The sequence below is a fragment of the Cladophialophora immunda genome (genome assembly GCF_000835495.1).
Source record: "Cladophialophora immunda strain CBS 83496 unplaced genomic scaffold supercont1.5, whole genome shotgun sequence".
Classification (NCBI taxonomy): Eukaryota; Fungi; Ascomycota; class Eurotiomycetes; order Chaetothyriales; family Herpotrichiellaceae; genus Cladophialophora; species Cladophialophora immunda.
The window spans coordinates 213,837-229,126 of NW_015622545.1; the positions used below are offsets into that span (position 1 = coordinate 213,837).

At 54.7% G+C, this 15,290-nt stretch overlaps 3 protein-coding genes across 3 annotated transcripts; 2 read left to right on the plus strand and 1 right to left on the minus strand.

The window, feature by feature from the left end:
• Positions 1–4,364: 4,364 nt before the first annotated feature.
• On the minus strand, positions 4,365–8,947 carry PV07_08447 (uncharacterized protein). The gene is made up of 4 exons (XM_016395616.1): positions 8,259–8,947; positions 5,954–8,018; positions 5,882–5,899; positions 4,365–5,818 (listed from the first exon to the last, which is right to left on the minus strand). The coding sequence occupies exons 2-4, from the start codon at positions 7,895–7,897 to the stop codon at positions 5,513–5,515; spliced, it is 2,268 nt and encodes a 755-aa protein (XP_016245472.1). The 5' UTR covers positions 7,898–8,018; positions 8,259–8,947; the 3' UTR covers positions 4,365–5,512.
• A 1,911-nt stretch (positions 8,948–10,858) lies between these two features.
• PV07_08448 (uncharacterized protein) lies at positions 10,859–11,434 on the plus strand (the record flags this gene model as incomplete). The annotated part of the gene is made up of 1 exon (XM_016395617.1): positions 10,859–11,434. The coding sequence occupies one exon, from the start codon at positions 10,859–10,861 to the stop codon at positions 11,432–11,434; it is 576 nt and encodes a 191-aa protein (XP_016245473.1).
• A 91-nt stretch (positions 11,435–11,525) lies between these two features.
• PV07_08449 (uncharacterized protein) lies at positions 11,526–11,754 on the plus strand (the record flags this gene model as incomplete). The annotated part of the gene is made up of 2 exons (XM_016395618.1): positions 11,526–11,637; positions 11,696–11,754. 2 exons carry the CDS (start codon positions 11,526–11,528, stop codon positions 11,752–11,754), a joined length of 171 nt encoding a protein of 56 aa, XP_016245474.1.
• Between the last annotated feature and the right edge of the window lie 3,536 nt (positions 11,755–15,290).

Here is a 15,290-nt window from a genome sequence, read left to right on the forward strand (position 1 = left end):
CCAACTGCGAGACACAACGGTGGTAAGCAAAGAAATGCACCTCGGCTGTGCATAGACCGAAAGGATCTCGGAAATGATTTGCGGAGGTCGAATCGCAATATCAATGGCGCAAAACAACGGGCTTCAAGCTGTGGTCCCCATAACTCTTGCCAGCTGACCCGACCGGCGAGATTCCTGGTGGTGCGGAGGACCTGTGATCCCACCGCCTGGTCTCTCTAAAACCGATTGCAGCGATCGAGAAGCTGGAGGAAATACTCCCCACATGACCACGCGCATGGGGGATTGAGGAATGGACTAACTGCGAGTCCTCGAGCCAACCCGATCTCGATGTAGTGGGTAGGGAAGGTGGGAAATTCCGGTCGTCCTACCGGCTACACGGCAGAGACATGTGGCTATGTAACAGGATGCAGAGAGGAAGGAAAATCGAACAGCCCACGCAGGCAGCTGGGAAACGTGCACACGATGAGAAGGAAAAGATCAAAAAGGAAGATCCAATCAAACTAGCGGAGAGTCGGACGAGAAGCAAGGTGAGTCGTAGGTATCGTCGGGTGGTGAAGGGACGGCTAAAGGTCGGTGTCGCAGGCCAGGAACAGAAACGGAGCCGTGGAAAATCTGAGGAGGCAGAGCAAATTTCAATCCGAGTTCGTGAAGCTCGAAGCAGAATGAAAAAAAAAAGCCAGGCTGGTGGTTGGCTGGTGGTTGGCCAGTGGCCGCCAGCTAATCTGCGCTACATGGTCACGCGTGCAACAAAGGGAGTGGCAGAATGGCGGAGTGTCGGACAAGGACGGGAGCAAAGTCCCCAAGTACCTAGGTACCTAGGTATCGCTAGGTACCTTCTCACCAATGCCACCGCTGAAAGGTACATGGGTGCATGCTTGGACAGGGCGAGGCTTTGGGCTCGGCACTTGGAATGCAGGGCCTGTGGATCGACAGGTACAAGGCGGATCTGGAGTCTCTGGAGGTTTTGTTCCAGAACATGGAGGCCCAAAGCCAGCTGACTGGTCTACAGACCCTGATGGCTCACCCACGACCCTGTCCCATCCTGTCCAATCCAGCCCGAACCACGATCCGCCACGAAGCTCACGATCCAGCAGCAAGCAAGGGAGAGAGGAGCAGCAAAGACACAGAAAGAGGGGGACCAAGAGGGAGACACATACACAGCGAGAAAGAGAGGGAACACGGACCCATCGCCTTCCACCAACGCCTCGAACGCCTCGTCCGCCCTCTCCCCCTCCACCTCCACCTCCACCTAGCCTGCGATTCTATATCTGCGGGAAAGTCTGGTCACGCGCAATCCATGGGCGCGGCGGCTGTGGCTTTTCATCTCGGATCGGTCTGTGCTGACCAGTTGCCACTGGCCACACACCATTTAGCCTCGCTGGTTAATATATCTGCAAAGACCCAGCCCATCTGCCAGCCCCAGGCTCGGGCACGGACATGGCCCTGCTGACTCGAAAAGGGAACGGTGCAGGATGGGGAGGATCAAGAGAGACACGACTCTATCCATTCGGCTACGGCTGACCACGACTGCAAGTGCGAGAACCTGTTGGACCGGCGGGACAAGGGATCCATCCGATCTGCCTTCTCTACCTTTCTTCCACTAGCAGAGCAGAACTACTTGCCCCAGTCTGGGCTGCTCCCTTCGGCTCCTCACACACTCTCTGCTCTACTGAGTATATACCTCACCCAGAGCCCCCCATATTCCTCTAGGAGAGAGATTGGTCTCTCTCTTCCCCTCCCTCTTTTTGCCCTCCATTTCCCTTCGCACCCATCTGGGGTACTTATGGCCTTCCATCCACGATACGAAGTACGGAGCACCTCTCTACAAGGCATACAATGTCCATTGAACCCTCTGCCCACCTGTTGACTCATCAAACCGGACCAACTAGCTTTCAGCCTGGTGATCTGGCCCCTCTCAGAATCCCTCCAACAGCTCAATCATGCACGGACAGACACATATTATCATCCACACCACCCTCAGAAAGAAAGGAGCCAAGTCACAACACGCCAAATGGCACGAGGCAAATGGCCAGGTGGTCCCTTTTTTCCTTTCGCCCTCCATTCCAGGATTTCATCCAAAGTTAGCGAACAGAGCCAACAAAGGAGAGATCCGGACCGCCGCCGCCGCTGGTTGAGCAGGCAAAGCAAGGCCACGTCGGGCACCCTTGGGCGATCCGGTCGATTCAGGCGTAGTGGTCCCTAGCCTGGGCGGTGCCCCTGCCTATCATCCACTCTTTTGGGCACTTCTCGGGCCCTAGCAGCCTCAGCTCGCATTCCCCGACCACTCAGCATGATTGACGTGGGCAAAACCCTTGATCCCCCCTGGGACCTGGCTTGTCTGTCCTCCAGGGATTGGACCCTGAAGTCCCGAAACAAACCCATCTGAAGGAGGGAGGGTCCAGCCCCAGGCACGGACACAAACAAGCAAGCCAACAAATACAACGCTATCGTGGATTCTGACATCCGACATTCTTCCTCGCTCGAGACCAGGGCCCAAGGTCTCATCACATTCGGTACGGCGGTCGAGGGAGGGTAGGGAGTCTGAGTACTTTATATCATGGCCATCGTGTGTTGTGGCCTTGTTTTCTCACGACCCCTTGGGTCGGATGGTATTTCTTCCTCCCCCCTCCCTCTCTACCATTGTCACTCTCTTCCTCCCATTTACCTCAATGACGGTCGCCCACATCAGGAGAGTATTGTCGATTCAACCCATTCAGCTCCGGCCTGCCCAGGCTATTCTTAACGTGGGTGTGTGTCTGGCCCTTCTCCTTCCACACACTCCCTATCTGCTCTAGTGTCGCCCATGCACCTGACTGGGATGGCTGGAAGGCAACTAGTTGTGAGACTGTTGTCGCACAGTGCTGAACTGCAATCCAAAGCGCGCATACACCAACAACCAACGTCCCGCCCGTTGTTCGCATGAGGTTTTACCTCTTTCACAACCCGTGGTGCAAGGCTAGCTACCCGCACTCCTACTGCTGCCGCTGGAGCCACCGCATACCGAGGAAGCTGAGGCTGGGACCCGCGTCGCTCCGTACCGCAGCCATGCTCGATCGTGATCCCTTGCGACGGGCCAAGATGGCTTGAACAGTCCAGAAAAAGTCTGAGATTCTTTTGGATACCTCTCCTGGGGGCCACATCTTGCAATGATGATGCATGTCGTCTTCATGGTTCTTGAGTGCGTCAGTTGATCCAGAATGTCGCCGCCGATACCGTTGTCGCCGCCACCGTTGTCGCCGCCACCATCACTCCCAGACATTCCTCCCTCCATGCCTCGGGCAATGTCTTTTAGCATCGGAGTCCTAGGCCAGTGTCAACTTTGAAGTCACACATTCATGTGCACCCAACAAGGCTTTCACCGAGGATGACTACTATGTTCCCCACGATGAACGCGGGAGTGACATCTCCATAATGTGTCGAGGCACATGTGGTGTCCTCCATAACAACGAGAACGCCATTGTCGAAGACGTTATTCGACCCCGAGCAGCCACATCGTCACCGTCACACCCTCTTCGCCGCTGTCATGGTAAGTTCATCCGATGCATCGACAACAGGTTCATCTGGAGGTTCGGACCGCTCGACGAGGGAGCAAGCCTGCAGGCATAAACAAGACGCACCTGGGAGACACGGACACAAGCAAGAAGTCAGTCAATCGACGGCGACTTCTGAGTTCAACTCCTCGTCCGCCAATGAGGCCGACCCAATGCAGTATCTGTCTCATCTCACAAGGCAGGCAGTTGACATGCGATGGCTGGCAAGAGCACGCCGATGCCAGTGGCCAAGAGGATCCAGTCGCCGCGAGCACGACGCTGAGCACAAAGACCACCTCCGCCGTCCCCGTGGCCATCGTTGCGACACTATCTCCATATCACGCGTGTCCCGATCTGCCGTTGCGCGCCAGCTTTCGGCGGCATCAAGTAACGCATCACATCGCCACACCAGAGGCCACTCCTGATCACCGCACGACGGTTTGATGTCCACCACCGTCCTCATCATCCCCTCGCCGTTCCTTTTAAAGTCTACCAAGTCCAATCCATGGCACACCGACGCACAAGCATACAAGACGCACGTTACCTCTACAACCCATGGTTCTAGATCCGTGGTAACATTTTTCACGGGTCAATGATGGTGCCTTGCGGCACATGGTACAGCAGAAGATCCAGGCCGACCACCTTACACCTATCAAGTTCATACGTGCACGCACGATGGCCTGCCTCCACCACTAGTCACATTATTACAACTGTCGCTGTCGCTGTCGACGTCGCCGTCGTTACTATCGTCCCTTTCCCTTTCCCTTTCCCTCTCCCTCCATATCACCATCATCGTCTCTACCGGCCATACCGATGACCTGGCCAGCAACCGGACCCTACTATAGGCTTGCCACCTTTACCTCAGCCTCAGCCACCCCAATTGCTTCCCGTTGTATGAGGTGATGCAAGGCCACCGACATTTCCACAATCAAGACCAAAAAAGAGGGACACAGGCAAAGGATCTGGAACGAGGCCAACTCAAGACCCACAGGGAGAATGAGCAACATTGTGGCCTCGCAACATACAACAGCAACCGAGCACCGAACAGTCATGTCATCAAATCTTGCATTCGCTATCGTATGTACCTCATGATGGCATTAACGACAGACGCAACCAAGAGAACTATGATTGATTTGGTTCAAAAGAAAGGATACGAAAGTCGCTCTACCCTGGTGCCCACTCCCAAAAATCAGAACCGATCCTGAGCCGTATCACGTCCAAATCGTTTCCTCGAATCACTAGTCGCTCCGAAATTGCCAGGCCATAGTACAAAAAGGACCCTTCCTATACAGGCCACAATACAATCCGAGCGACCAAGCCCACTAAAGACGTGATCTTCATCCAGGGACATCTGCGAGCGACCTTGACCTTTCAAATCCCGTTGACCTCGGCCCAAAAATCCCACAACTGTGCCGCAACACCCAAACACGTCCCAAAAAGTGTTTACAAGAAAGCAAGTTCAACGCCTTCAACCCCATCGAACTTTTGTGATCTGCCGGATTCCAGTGGCTCCTCGGCGGCATTGGCCCATTGGGCCATTTCCTCATAATGTCCAGTCTAAAAACTCTGTTGGCGATCGTTGTCAGTTTACCGCCGAGTTTGGATTTGAGGAGGAGCGTCTATTAACAATAGTGGGGAGAATTCCTCGCGAACGCCGCCCGAGAAACGAAAGTGCCGTAATCCGGATAATGCTGGAGAAGGTGAGGAAATTTGTCTGGGTCGCTAAAAGAACAGCAGACAAGCAAAGCAAACGATTTTGATCCGCCCCGGACGAAAAGATGCTCTCGTCGTGGTGTCTCCGACCGGGATATCCCGTATTAACCATCTGCCGGAGTGGTGTACTGGGATCTGTCGAGGACGTCGGACATGGAAAACTGTCCGACCGCATCGATTAGTTCAGTCTTTCTATGTGCTGCCGTGGCCAACATCGGACGGTGTTGGCCAGGTTGTTGCAAGAACTCTTGCAGGTGTTGAAATGGATGTTATCCTTGAATTGCTGTCGGTGTAGGTGACTCGGACATCAAGGTATGTTGGGTCGCCGAGTGGTATGGATATCCGAAGGATGCCGGCGACCCGGAGCGAGATCCAAAGAACCCGCCCGTTGACAAAGGTGACGGAGAACGCGCGACATACTGCGCAAATGACTTCGATGATTGAGCATCCCGGACGGGCGACATGCTTCGAGGTGGTGTGGGCGTCGTGGAGCCAGACGAATCAGACGAACTACCTCCATTGCTCTCCGACGCGGAGGTAGAGTCCGCCGAACCATCAACCTTGACAGTCCCAAACTGCAACAAAGAATTAGCACATCAATGTGTCTTGACTTCCTCGCTCTTTCCCCGGGTACCTACAAAGCAGTACTTGTCCACCTGCACAACCTTGTTAGCCCGAGCCGGAAGAGAGTCGGGGAAGAAGAGACTTACAAGCTCCTTGTAGCTCTGTGAGCTCAGAGAAGGTTTCTCAGAGAGCAAAGCAGCCGGCTTGGATGTCAAGGGAGCAGCAGCAGGAGCCGTTTTATTGGCTCCGGCTTTGACACCGTTGACGCCAGTTTCATGCTTGGGAGCAGCATTTGCAACACTCTGCACAGGAGTAGTCGCAGAGACCTCGTGGGAAGACTGCTTTGTGTACGTCCTTGGACCCAAGCCAGACCACTCGCCCATGGCAGCATACGCGTTGTTCTTTGCGGCCGTCAACGATGTCTTGAAATCATATCGGTTCCCAAATGCTTGCGGCCCAGCCTGCTTACGGCGCTGGGGAGCATCGGGCAGAAGTTCTGCTTTGGATTTGGGACTCCTCAGCTTGAGCTTGGGCTCGCCCATCAGTGAGCTGGGGGACTGCATGAAGCTTCCAAAGCTGTCAAAACCAGTCGAGAAGTCATCAAAGGAGGTAGGCATCGAGACCGGCCTTCCAGAAGAGGCAGGTGGTGATGGTCGACTACGAGGCAAGGCATTGAGGGGTCTCTCACCCAGGCCAGGCCCAGACTTGCTTGGTGGCGACTTGGATTTCTTGCTGAAGTCCACTTGGTAATTGGCATTGGCATTGTTGTCCCAGAATTCCTGACCGTTGACATTGTAGCGGATGCAGAAGAACAATGTCTTGCTTTCCAGGTTTGCTTGGTCTTCGAGCTTGATGCTGAAGTTGAAGCGATCGAAGCCATCGTGGTTGCCCTTCCGGCGAACATCGTTGTTGTAGTCTGCAACGATTTCCGAGGTGGTCTTCCAGTAGTCGAATGTGAATCGAGCAACGACTAGCTTGTGGAACGCAAGGTTCCGTACCGCGACAGTCCCGATGAGGTGCTTGTTATCGGAGGAGAGGAATACTCTTTCAACGAAAACAGGCTGTGACTTTCGAGCGTCCAGGTCACTCGGGAAATTGTTCAAGCGGATCTCCCATTCATATGAGGGTGTGCGAGAACGAGCAGTGGTCTCCTCGGATCCAAAGGGGAAATCAGTCTCGCTCTCGTAGTTCTCTACGGGCGATGAACCGGCACTCACGGCGAGTGGACGGTCCACTTGTAGGAAATGTCTGACGTGTTCCAGGTGAGAGTCAAAGTGGACGGCCTTTGAATAGGTAGGTGTCCCAGGCATGCTTGAGGGCCGCCGCCGAGAGGAGGGGCGCAGAGCTGGACGAACGAGTTCACCTGACTTCTTGCGTACCATTGCCGGTCGCTCAGTGGGAGGATTGTCGCTGTCGCTGTCATCAGTGTCTGGCCGAATGGCCACAGTGGGGGTTTGCTTTGAGGGTGATTCGAAGACAATATTTGAATCGGTCGACGACCTCGAGTGGGCGATTTTCCGGGCCTCCTGCGACAAGGGGAGTCGCAGGACTGCAGGACCTGCCGATTGCGTCCCGTCAAGACGAGAAACAAAGGCGTCTGTCCTTGTGGTAGAGGAGCTGTCCTCTCCACGAGTGGGCGATCCGGTGACCTTCCTTTGCTCTATTGACCGGATAGCCTCTTGCAGGGCCTGGAGATCCTCCAATTCCCTCGACCGTCCTCGCTCAGGTTCCTCCTCATCGCTCGAATTCTGGGAGGAGTCCGGGGGTGATATTGTCATCCCTGCAGGTATCAATGCATTTGTCACGGGCGGAGGCGACTGGCGTATACTACCATGGGGGTCGAAATCCCCATTCACCTCGTACGCCTCGCCATTGTGAAGAACCTCGATCTTTGCTGCATCATTCAGCGAAGGACTCCGTCGGTGCTTGGTGAGATATGAGGAGGAACCGCTGGAACGAGGGAGGTTTGGTCGATCGGCAGACTCTGGGGAAAGTGAAGGTCCTTTGATATACGAGTGAGACCTGCTCGGAGTGGGACTAGACTGTTTGGAGCTCGAGGGCGTATGGTGGGTTGGCGGCGTGTAAGGCATTCGGTCGGCTTGTGTGGGAGAAATGACCCAAACCGAGACTGCAGGTGTTCAGCGCGCAATGGGGCTCATTAAGTACAACCTGCAGCAGGTCGAATGTGATGGTTGGGGGGGATAAGACAATCTGGGGCGAGAGGAGAAAGGTCAGTATACATGTCAAATCATGGTGAATAACAATAAAAGTCGATCGTAGGAGCAGTGTGTGGTAGGGGTAGAACAAGCGAACGAGGAGATGCGTTAACGGCAATGTGATGAGCGCAGCCACGGTCGAGTTGACAAAGCCGTGCCAACTTTCGAGGTTGACGCCAGACCATGCGCACCACGGCTGCGTCAGTCGGGGGTAAGGGAGCGGGAAGGTACTTACTGTATCGATTGAAGGGTTTGGGGGAGCCTCCAGGCAGGAACAAAGCAAGCACAAAATCCGACGGGGAGTTACTGAGGTAATGTTCGAAGGGCTGCAATCGCCTGTTGAGGTGCAAAAAATAAAGGGCCCGTCACTTCTACTGGTGCAAAACGGCAGCCAAACACAGTATCGCCACGGGACCAGAGATCGACCGTACAGCGACGACTTGTAGTTCTGCTGCTGTTCTACACTGCCCCGAGACGAGACAGGAAGTACCCAGGGGCACACGGACAAAGTCAGATGGCGTGACAATGTCCTCTTGTTATCCTCCTCTTTCTTTGTTGGTGAGACTTTCCACCCACGCAGATCCGGGCTGCGTGCTAATCGGTGACCGACAAAGGGCAAAAATGGATCAGGTAGTTTCGACCGTTGGTGATGCCGCTGGCCGTGGTCGTGTTCAAGAAGTCCCAACGCCTTCTAGAATCGATGTCAAAAGATAGGCTGGGTGAAGGCCTAGAGAATGGGAGGGAATGGGAGAGGATTGGTGGTGGAGGATTAAAGAAGGAGGGAGAGGGAATATTTTGGGTTGGTGGTGGTAGAGGTGGTGTGCCAGAGGGAAAGGCAGGCCGACCAGAAAGCCAAAAGGTGTTGAGTCTCGAGCGGCCCAAAGTAGGAAGCTCGGATCTGCGCTGAACAGTGGGCGATTGGGGGGGGGGTGGGAGGGTGGGAGGATGGGCGGTAGATGAGGATCGGATGGGCAAGTGAGGTGAGAACGGAGGGGCGGCGCTGGAGACCTGGGAGCTGCGAGGGCTAATGGCCCTAGTTTCTGCTCAGAGTTGTTTTAGAGAGTGGATATGGCTGGCTGGCGACCATTTCAGAGCGAGGAGGCGAAGACTGGATAACCCTGGTCCGATGAGATGCAGTAGTGGGTAACCTAGGGCGCAGGCTAAAAGTGCGTGGGTGGACTGAGGGCTTGGGGTGGCGCAACTTGTCCTGGGCACTGCGATCCCAACGCTCGCTCGACACGACGGCCACCTGGGAGTGCTTGCTGCGGCTAAGAATTTGGTCTGAAACGCTAATGGCGAGTGGCCACGGTCGTTGACATGGGGGAAAGGGTGAGGAGAAGATGGGTGTGACTATTGCCAACTGAAAGTGGTTGGAAATACGGAATACAAGGTAACGACGGGAAAAATCAAGACGGGCGACAAGGGTGGGTTCCAGTGATATGCAAAAGATAGACACCCAGCGAGAGAGAGAGAGAGAGAGAGAGAGAGATACGAGCAGAGAGAAGATAGAGGCGGTGGTGTACGAGTACGAATAGACGGTACAGCCCCCTCGCCAGAAATTAAGGTATGGTATCAGTATTTCGCCGTGGTCTGATGTTGTAAGAAGTCGCCCAAGACAGTCAAAGAGCAGCGCTTATGTGTTGCGTAGCTAATATGAAGACCTCCGCCTCTTCTGCCCCCGAGTCCGCTCTCGGAAATGACCTCAAGCAATAGATACCAGCAATGTGCGCACAGTATTGGTGGCGGGAATGCTCGGAGGAAATGGTCGATGGAAAAAGCCGCACAAGACCGCATTGAGCATATACAACATCATGCGATGATGTTCTCAGCGTATGCCCACACCGAGCTCGCCGAACTATGACCTGATTGCAGCGTAATTAATAATGATTGCTTGTATAAGAAGCCCGTGGGCTTCAGCAGGGAAAATGATTGCACGCACGCAGTTCCCAGTCCCCTCTGCTGCTCTCCACCGGGAACGGAAGAGCCGTTCACGGGAGGCGGCGGGTATTCGAAGGCGAAGAAACCTGGCTCGAGAGGGGGGACAGGATCACAGCATGGTCTGAGCTTGGTCCTCATTCTTGGGCTGGGACCAAGATTGAGTGCCAGTGCCCAGGTTGCATGGTCCGCGCGCAGGTTTTCCCAGTGACCAAATGGGCCAAACTGACTGAAGAATTATTGACGGAACTGACTTTTGTCCACAATGGCATTCAACTTTTCCCCGCCAAAAAAGCAATAAATGGAAAAGGAAAAGAGCGAAAAAGTTCAAAAGACGAGAAGCGAAAAGACGGTGGCACCAGCAAAGGAACCGGCAGAAAACCCATCTCCTATTGGCTGACTGTTCTGAGCGCACGGCTTACTCTTCCGGCCAATGACATCCGCAACCCGCGTGAGGGCCAAGCCCCACGTCTGTTCTCGCTTTGGCGCGTTGCTCTCCCCCTCCCCCCCCCCCAAGCTCCCTCAGGCTCCCGCAGGCTCCCTCGCACAAACAGGGCCTTTGGGAATAAGCCTTGGAGCTATTCTCGCTGCCCCCCGTCTCCCCCTCCTTGGTCCTTGCTGCCACCAAGATGAAAGGCAGGAAAAAAAGGAAACAGCAAGCACAGTCAGCACTCCCGCTCACAGTCAGGCAATCCTGCCTCCATTGGCCCTGCTAAGCTTGGTATCAGTCAGCTCATTGTGCTCGTAGCAAAAGCCTACCTACCTACGTGTACCTACTACCTATGTCTCCAGATCATCATCCCCGGGGAAAGGTTTCCCACAGTGCCATTGATCGACATTGTACACCAACGCCATGTCCGGAGGACGGAGTTCTTGTAGCAAAATGAAACAACAAGACCCATGATCCCTTCCCCATCCCATCCCTGGAGTGCAGCACAAAGTACTGACTGGCTGTCAAGGTTGCGGCACAAGCTGACTGTCCCGGCTTGCTTGCTGAGAAGTCGCGTCAGGCCCCTAACCCGGGCTAATCAGGGAGCCTACCGTCCCAAGCACCAATCTCCCTGCGCGTGCCAACGCAAACTGGCTCTCGAGGACCGCCTCCTACGCAACAACTCTTCGCTTCAAAGCAAGCCGTCGACCAGGCACTTGGGCACTCGCGACACCAATGAGGGCTTCTCCCTCCCCCAACATGCAGTCACACCTTCCTTCCCGTGCCGCGTAGGGGCAATTTTATTCCCAGGCATACCACTCTTTGCGCGGAGGGTGGCCGACGACGGTGGCCCTGAGGATCTTTTCGGACGCTGCTCTTGTGTACCTGGCAATCCTTCGCGTGGCAGGGCAGATCTGCACCGGTCTTGGAGTGGTATCCGTTTGCATCAAAATCAAGATTTTTCCAGTTCAAGAAGCGGGCAGTGGGGGGCCTACCCCAGGCGGCTCAAGCACCATGCGGGCCTCAAATCACGGCGAATGCCTTAGCTACCAGCGGGGTCAGTTAGGCCTGGGACATGCATTTGAAAGCCCATTCTGTTGCCCATTTCCCCCCTCCCGGAACTTTCAGAGAGCAGCTATGGCTAGAGCCAACACCGCGGACAACCTGGCCTCGACGATCTTGTCAAAATGTAGACCCAGCCCACGACCCAGCCTACGACCGTCCCAGCGGGAGCAAAGGGCCGTCCATAGTAAGTACATAGGAACCACCAGGTCAACTCAGTCTTCATCTAACAGGACCATGAGCAGGTGTTAATGCTGCAGCCGGTCGTATCACCTCGGGTGCCACAACTTCCCCCTCTGGATAGTTGCATGGAGAAGTGAAAATGTCCATTGTCGTTTTGTATCACCGGATCTCACATCCGACCTCAACTCCAGAGATTATGGAGCACAGAATGGAACGCGGTGTGGGCTATAGTTTTCGCATTTCCAAGGTTTTGCGCATGCCGCAAGATCGCGACATCATGACTTCTTGCAAACGCATCTAGCGGCTCTCATTTCTACATGTCCTTCCTCATCACGAGACCAACATTTGCATGCGGGCACCATACGGTGAGGCGTCGATAAACCTTGGTTAGTGGTGGAATGAAAAGGAAACAAACTGCCAGCTGCAATAATCGTGGATGCGATCGCCATTGGCGACCTCCTCGCGAAACGCAAGAAGCTCGAATGCCTTTTCGTCTTACCCCGCGAGAATCTAAGCAGGCGACTGGTTAGCGAGCCTGGCGACGACCGCCTGGAGAATTGACGCCGCAGACACCCTTTGGTTGGAAGCTGACTTTGTTCCAAAAACGCCACATGCCTACAACCTCCCCCTCCCCCCCGGCCCAATTAGCAGGGCGGTGAGTTCCATCTCAGCCTTTGACTGGCTGACGGCGCACCTGGGTCAAATTTCAATCAAAGGCGGTGAGGAATAGCATCTCCTCCAATCAAACCAGCCTCCCCGACACGAGCGGCCAGCCGTGACTTTTTTTTTTGGGCTGCTCGCGTCAGAGATTGTGGCTTCGCGCATCCTGGGGGAACCTTCCCCATCTGTGCGAACTATGCATCGTCATGCAATTCGTACCGGATCTTGCGGCAGTGACGGAAATATACATAGATCCATTGACCTCAGGTACGTACCTCTTTTGTCATTCCTGCCACTTCCAAGAATCCCATCAGGAGATGATGCTCTAAAAAGTGCCCACTGACCGCGACGCCTGCCAAAGCCTCGTCGAGTGATGACGTACAATGCAATCAGGTTTCTTGCTCTCTGCTTCTATCATGGTATCCGACTCCCTCCCTTGCCACGGCGCACGGTCGTGACGCGGACCCGAGTGACGGAAAGATAGGGAACATGTCAAGCAAGGCCTTGGGACATGTCAACACACGAGAAACCAGCCCAGGGCGTCCCCTCGGAGGTGGGCGTGCGACAAGAATGTAACCCCCACGGCCCAAAAGGCGGTATAGGGCGCGAGGACCAATCAATGCGACGCGTGGCGGAGTCAACCTTTATCTGTGGGAGAAGTTGTCCACCTTCATGCACGCACTAACTGTCACCCTACTTGTCGCAACTTGAGTCAACCTGAACAGTTGCCCCCTCTCGAGCACGTCTGCCTCGTATCGAGAAGGCGTAGGTTTGCACCTTTCCATCCACACGGATCGAGTCTGTATCAATGTGGACCGAGGCTATAGTGGGAGTCAGGGTTAGGCAATCTTCACCCCAGGTATCATGCCTAGACCAAAGCAGTCATCGATTCCGACATTGAACAGCCGAAATATCATCGAACCATACAGTAATCATGAAACGTCAAAACGTCTGCAATACCGTCAATGGTGCGATTGACAGACACCTCTGTGGAGGTTATCGGGGGGCGACTCTCCGTGCCCCTACTCCCATCAATACACAAATTGACTGAGGGTACTACATACATGCCACACGGATGATGGCTCCCTCCTGGTCAACGCAAGCATAGTCAGCTACGAGGGCGGGATTCCATTTTCCGATAAGCGCTACTCTTCAGAGCACGAGATGTTTGGAGGGTTCTGTATTAAGGGCACTCTATGACCGTCCGAATGGTTGCCAGCAATATTGGACACATCTCCCTGTGATCATGCTGGCGGGGCTTCACACTGGCGCCGGATAGACGAACGCCTGCCTGGATGGAAGTCCTTCCAGGCTCCTGGCCCTCTGGACTGAGTTCTTGACAGTTGTCTCGGAGGTGCTTGGGCAAGGCGCTTACACTGACTTCTTGCCGACGTGCACATCCCTACCCATGCTATCATGTACGAGGTGGATAATGTCCCTCCTCGTGTTATATCTCCTCCCCGTCTTGAGCGCTTGCTATCTCCTTCCTGTCTCGAAAGGGAAGATGGTGTTGCTCCTCAAGTGAAAGTCCGCCCGCCGGTTTGCAGCTGTCCCCACAAGCCTTCCAAGACCCTCTTCAGGAGAAGTTTTGAAGGATGTCCTTGAGGACACTGTGCTTGCCCGCTTGGAGCCTCCCCCGGGCAACCTGCAATCTTGTTATGCAAAGAGATGGAGATTTCTTGTAGCTGCATGTCAGTTACAGTAGTTTTTGCCTGGCCGCGACCCCTCCTCTTTGCAAGTCAAGGAGGGGGTGGGCAACTCGCCTGTTCACTCCCCAGTGTCCAGAAACCCTACTGATCGACTCTGCCAGTTGCAAATCCCTTAAGCGCAGGGAAATTTTTCAAGTCTAGAAGGTCCCTGCGGCGGGTGAGGCCTCGGATGCTGGATAATTAAAACCCTTGCGCGCTGGGGTGCGACCCCCTCCCTCTTTGACGAGCCCGTGTCGGGCTCCCACATTGGCTCTTTGGAGCAGCAGGGACCGCCCTGGGAGCGAGCACTGCTTTGACCTGACCACCCTCCATATTTTAGCTGCCGGTCAATCCATAGCGGTATCCATCTTTTCTTCTTATCCCTGGGAGGGACCCTCTCGATTCGAGTGGATGGGGGGTTTCTAGACATGGGAGGACGGGCAGCCTAGGGCGGCATAGAGGGTGGTCGCTTATTCGATAGCGACAGTAGGCGTGGCAACACATCGATATCACCATTATTAATACATGAATAAAAGATGGCGTCAATGGCACTAGGGCGGGACAGAGTCAAGCCGCAGATGAAGAGGATGAGTTGTTATCAGTCAGTGTTTGGGATTGCAATTTCGAAGCATGTGCGTTCTTTTCAGCCGTGTCGGGTCACGTGCCCGGGTGGCCTGGGTTAGTGGCCCGGCTGGAAAAACTCGATACTAGCGACCGCAAGCGGCCACGAGCGGGGAAGGTTCTCCAGGGCCATACCCAGCGGTGGCCAGTAAACCCAGTAAACCATGCAAACGGTGCAAACACCAGCCACACAAACCCACCGCGGAAATTCCTTGGGCCGGCGTTGTTGTCTGCAATCAAATTTTTTTCATGCCGCCTTGTGCGAGAACAGCATAGTAAGACGCAATATACACTCCCGCCCTCCGTACCGAAGCACCACTCTGGACTCTCCAGCGCGGAGCTATTCGTATCGCGCCCTCCTCAACCGTTATGGTGGCAAATTGCAAGTGGAAGCCACATCAACGCTCTGACAAAAGCCCTACCTATACAATACCTCCATGCGCAGTCCCACACTGTGGCCAGCTGGCAGGCGATATCCCCAACATTCTCTGCAGCATCAAGAGTTCTCGTCCCCATCCCTTACATGTCCAATCTCCATTCTCCAGAGTCGGCATCCTGTTGCAAGCGACTCCATGGCACATCTCCACCTGGGGGGAAGGCCTCGACCTCTGCTGGATGCACCGTTGGGTTCCACTATCTGTGAGAGTTGGCGGTGTGAATATGCACTCCGCAAACATATCTTTGCGAA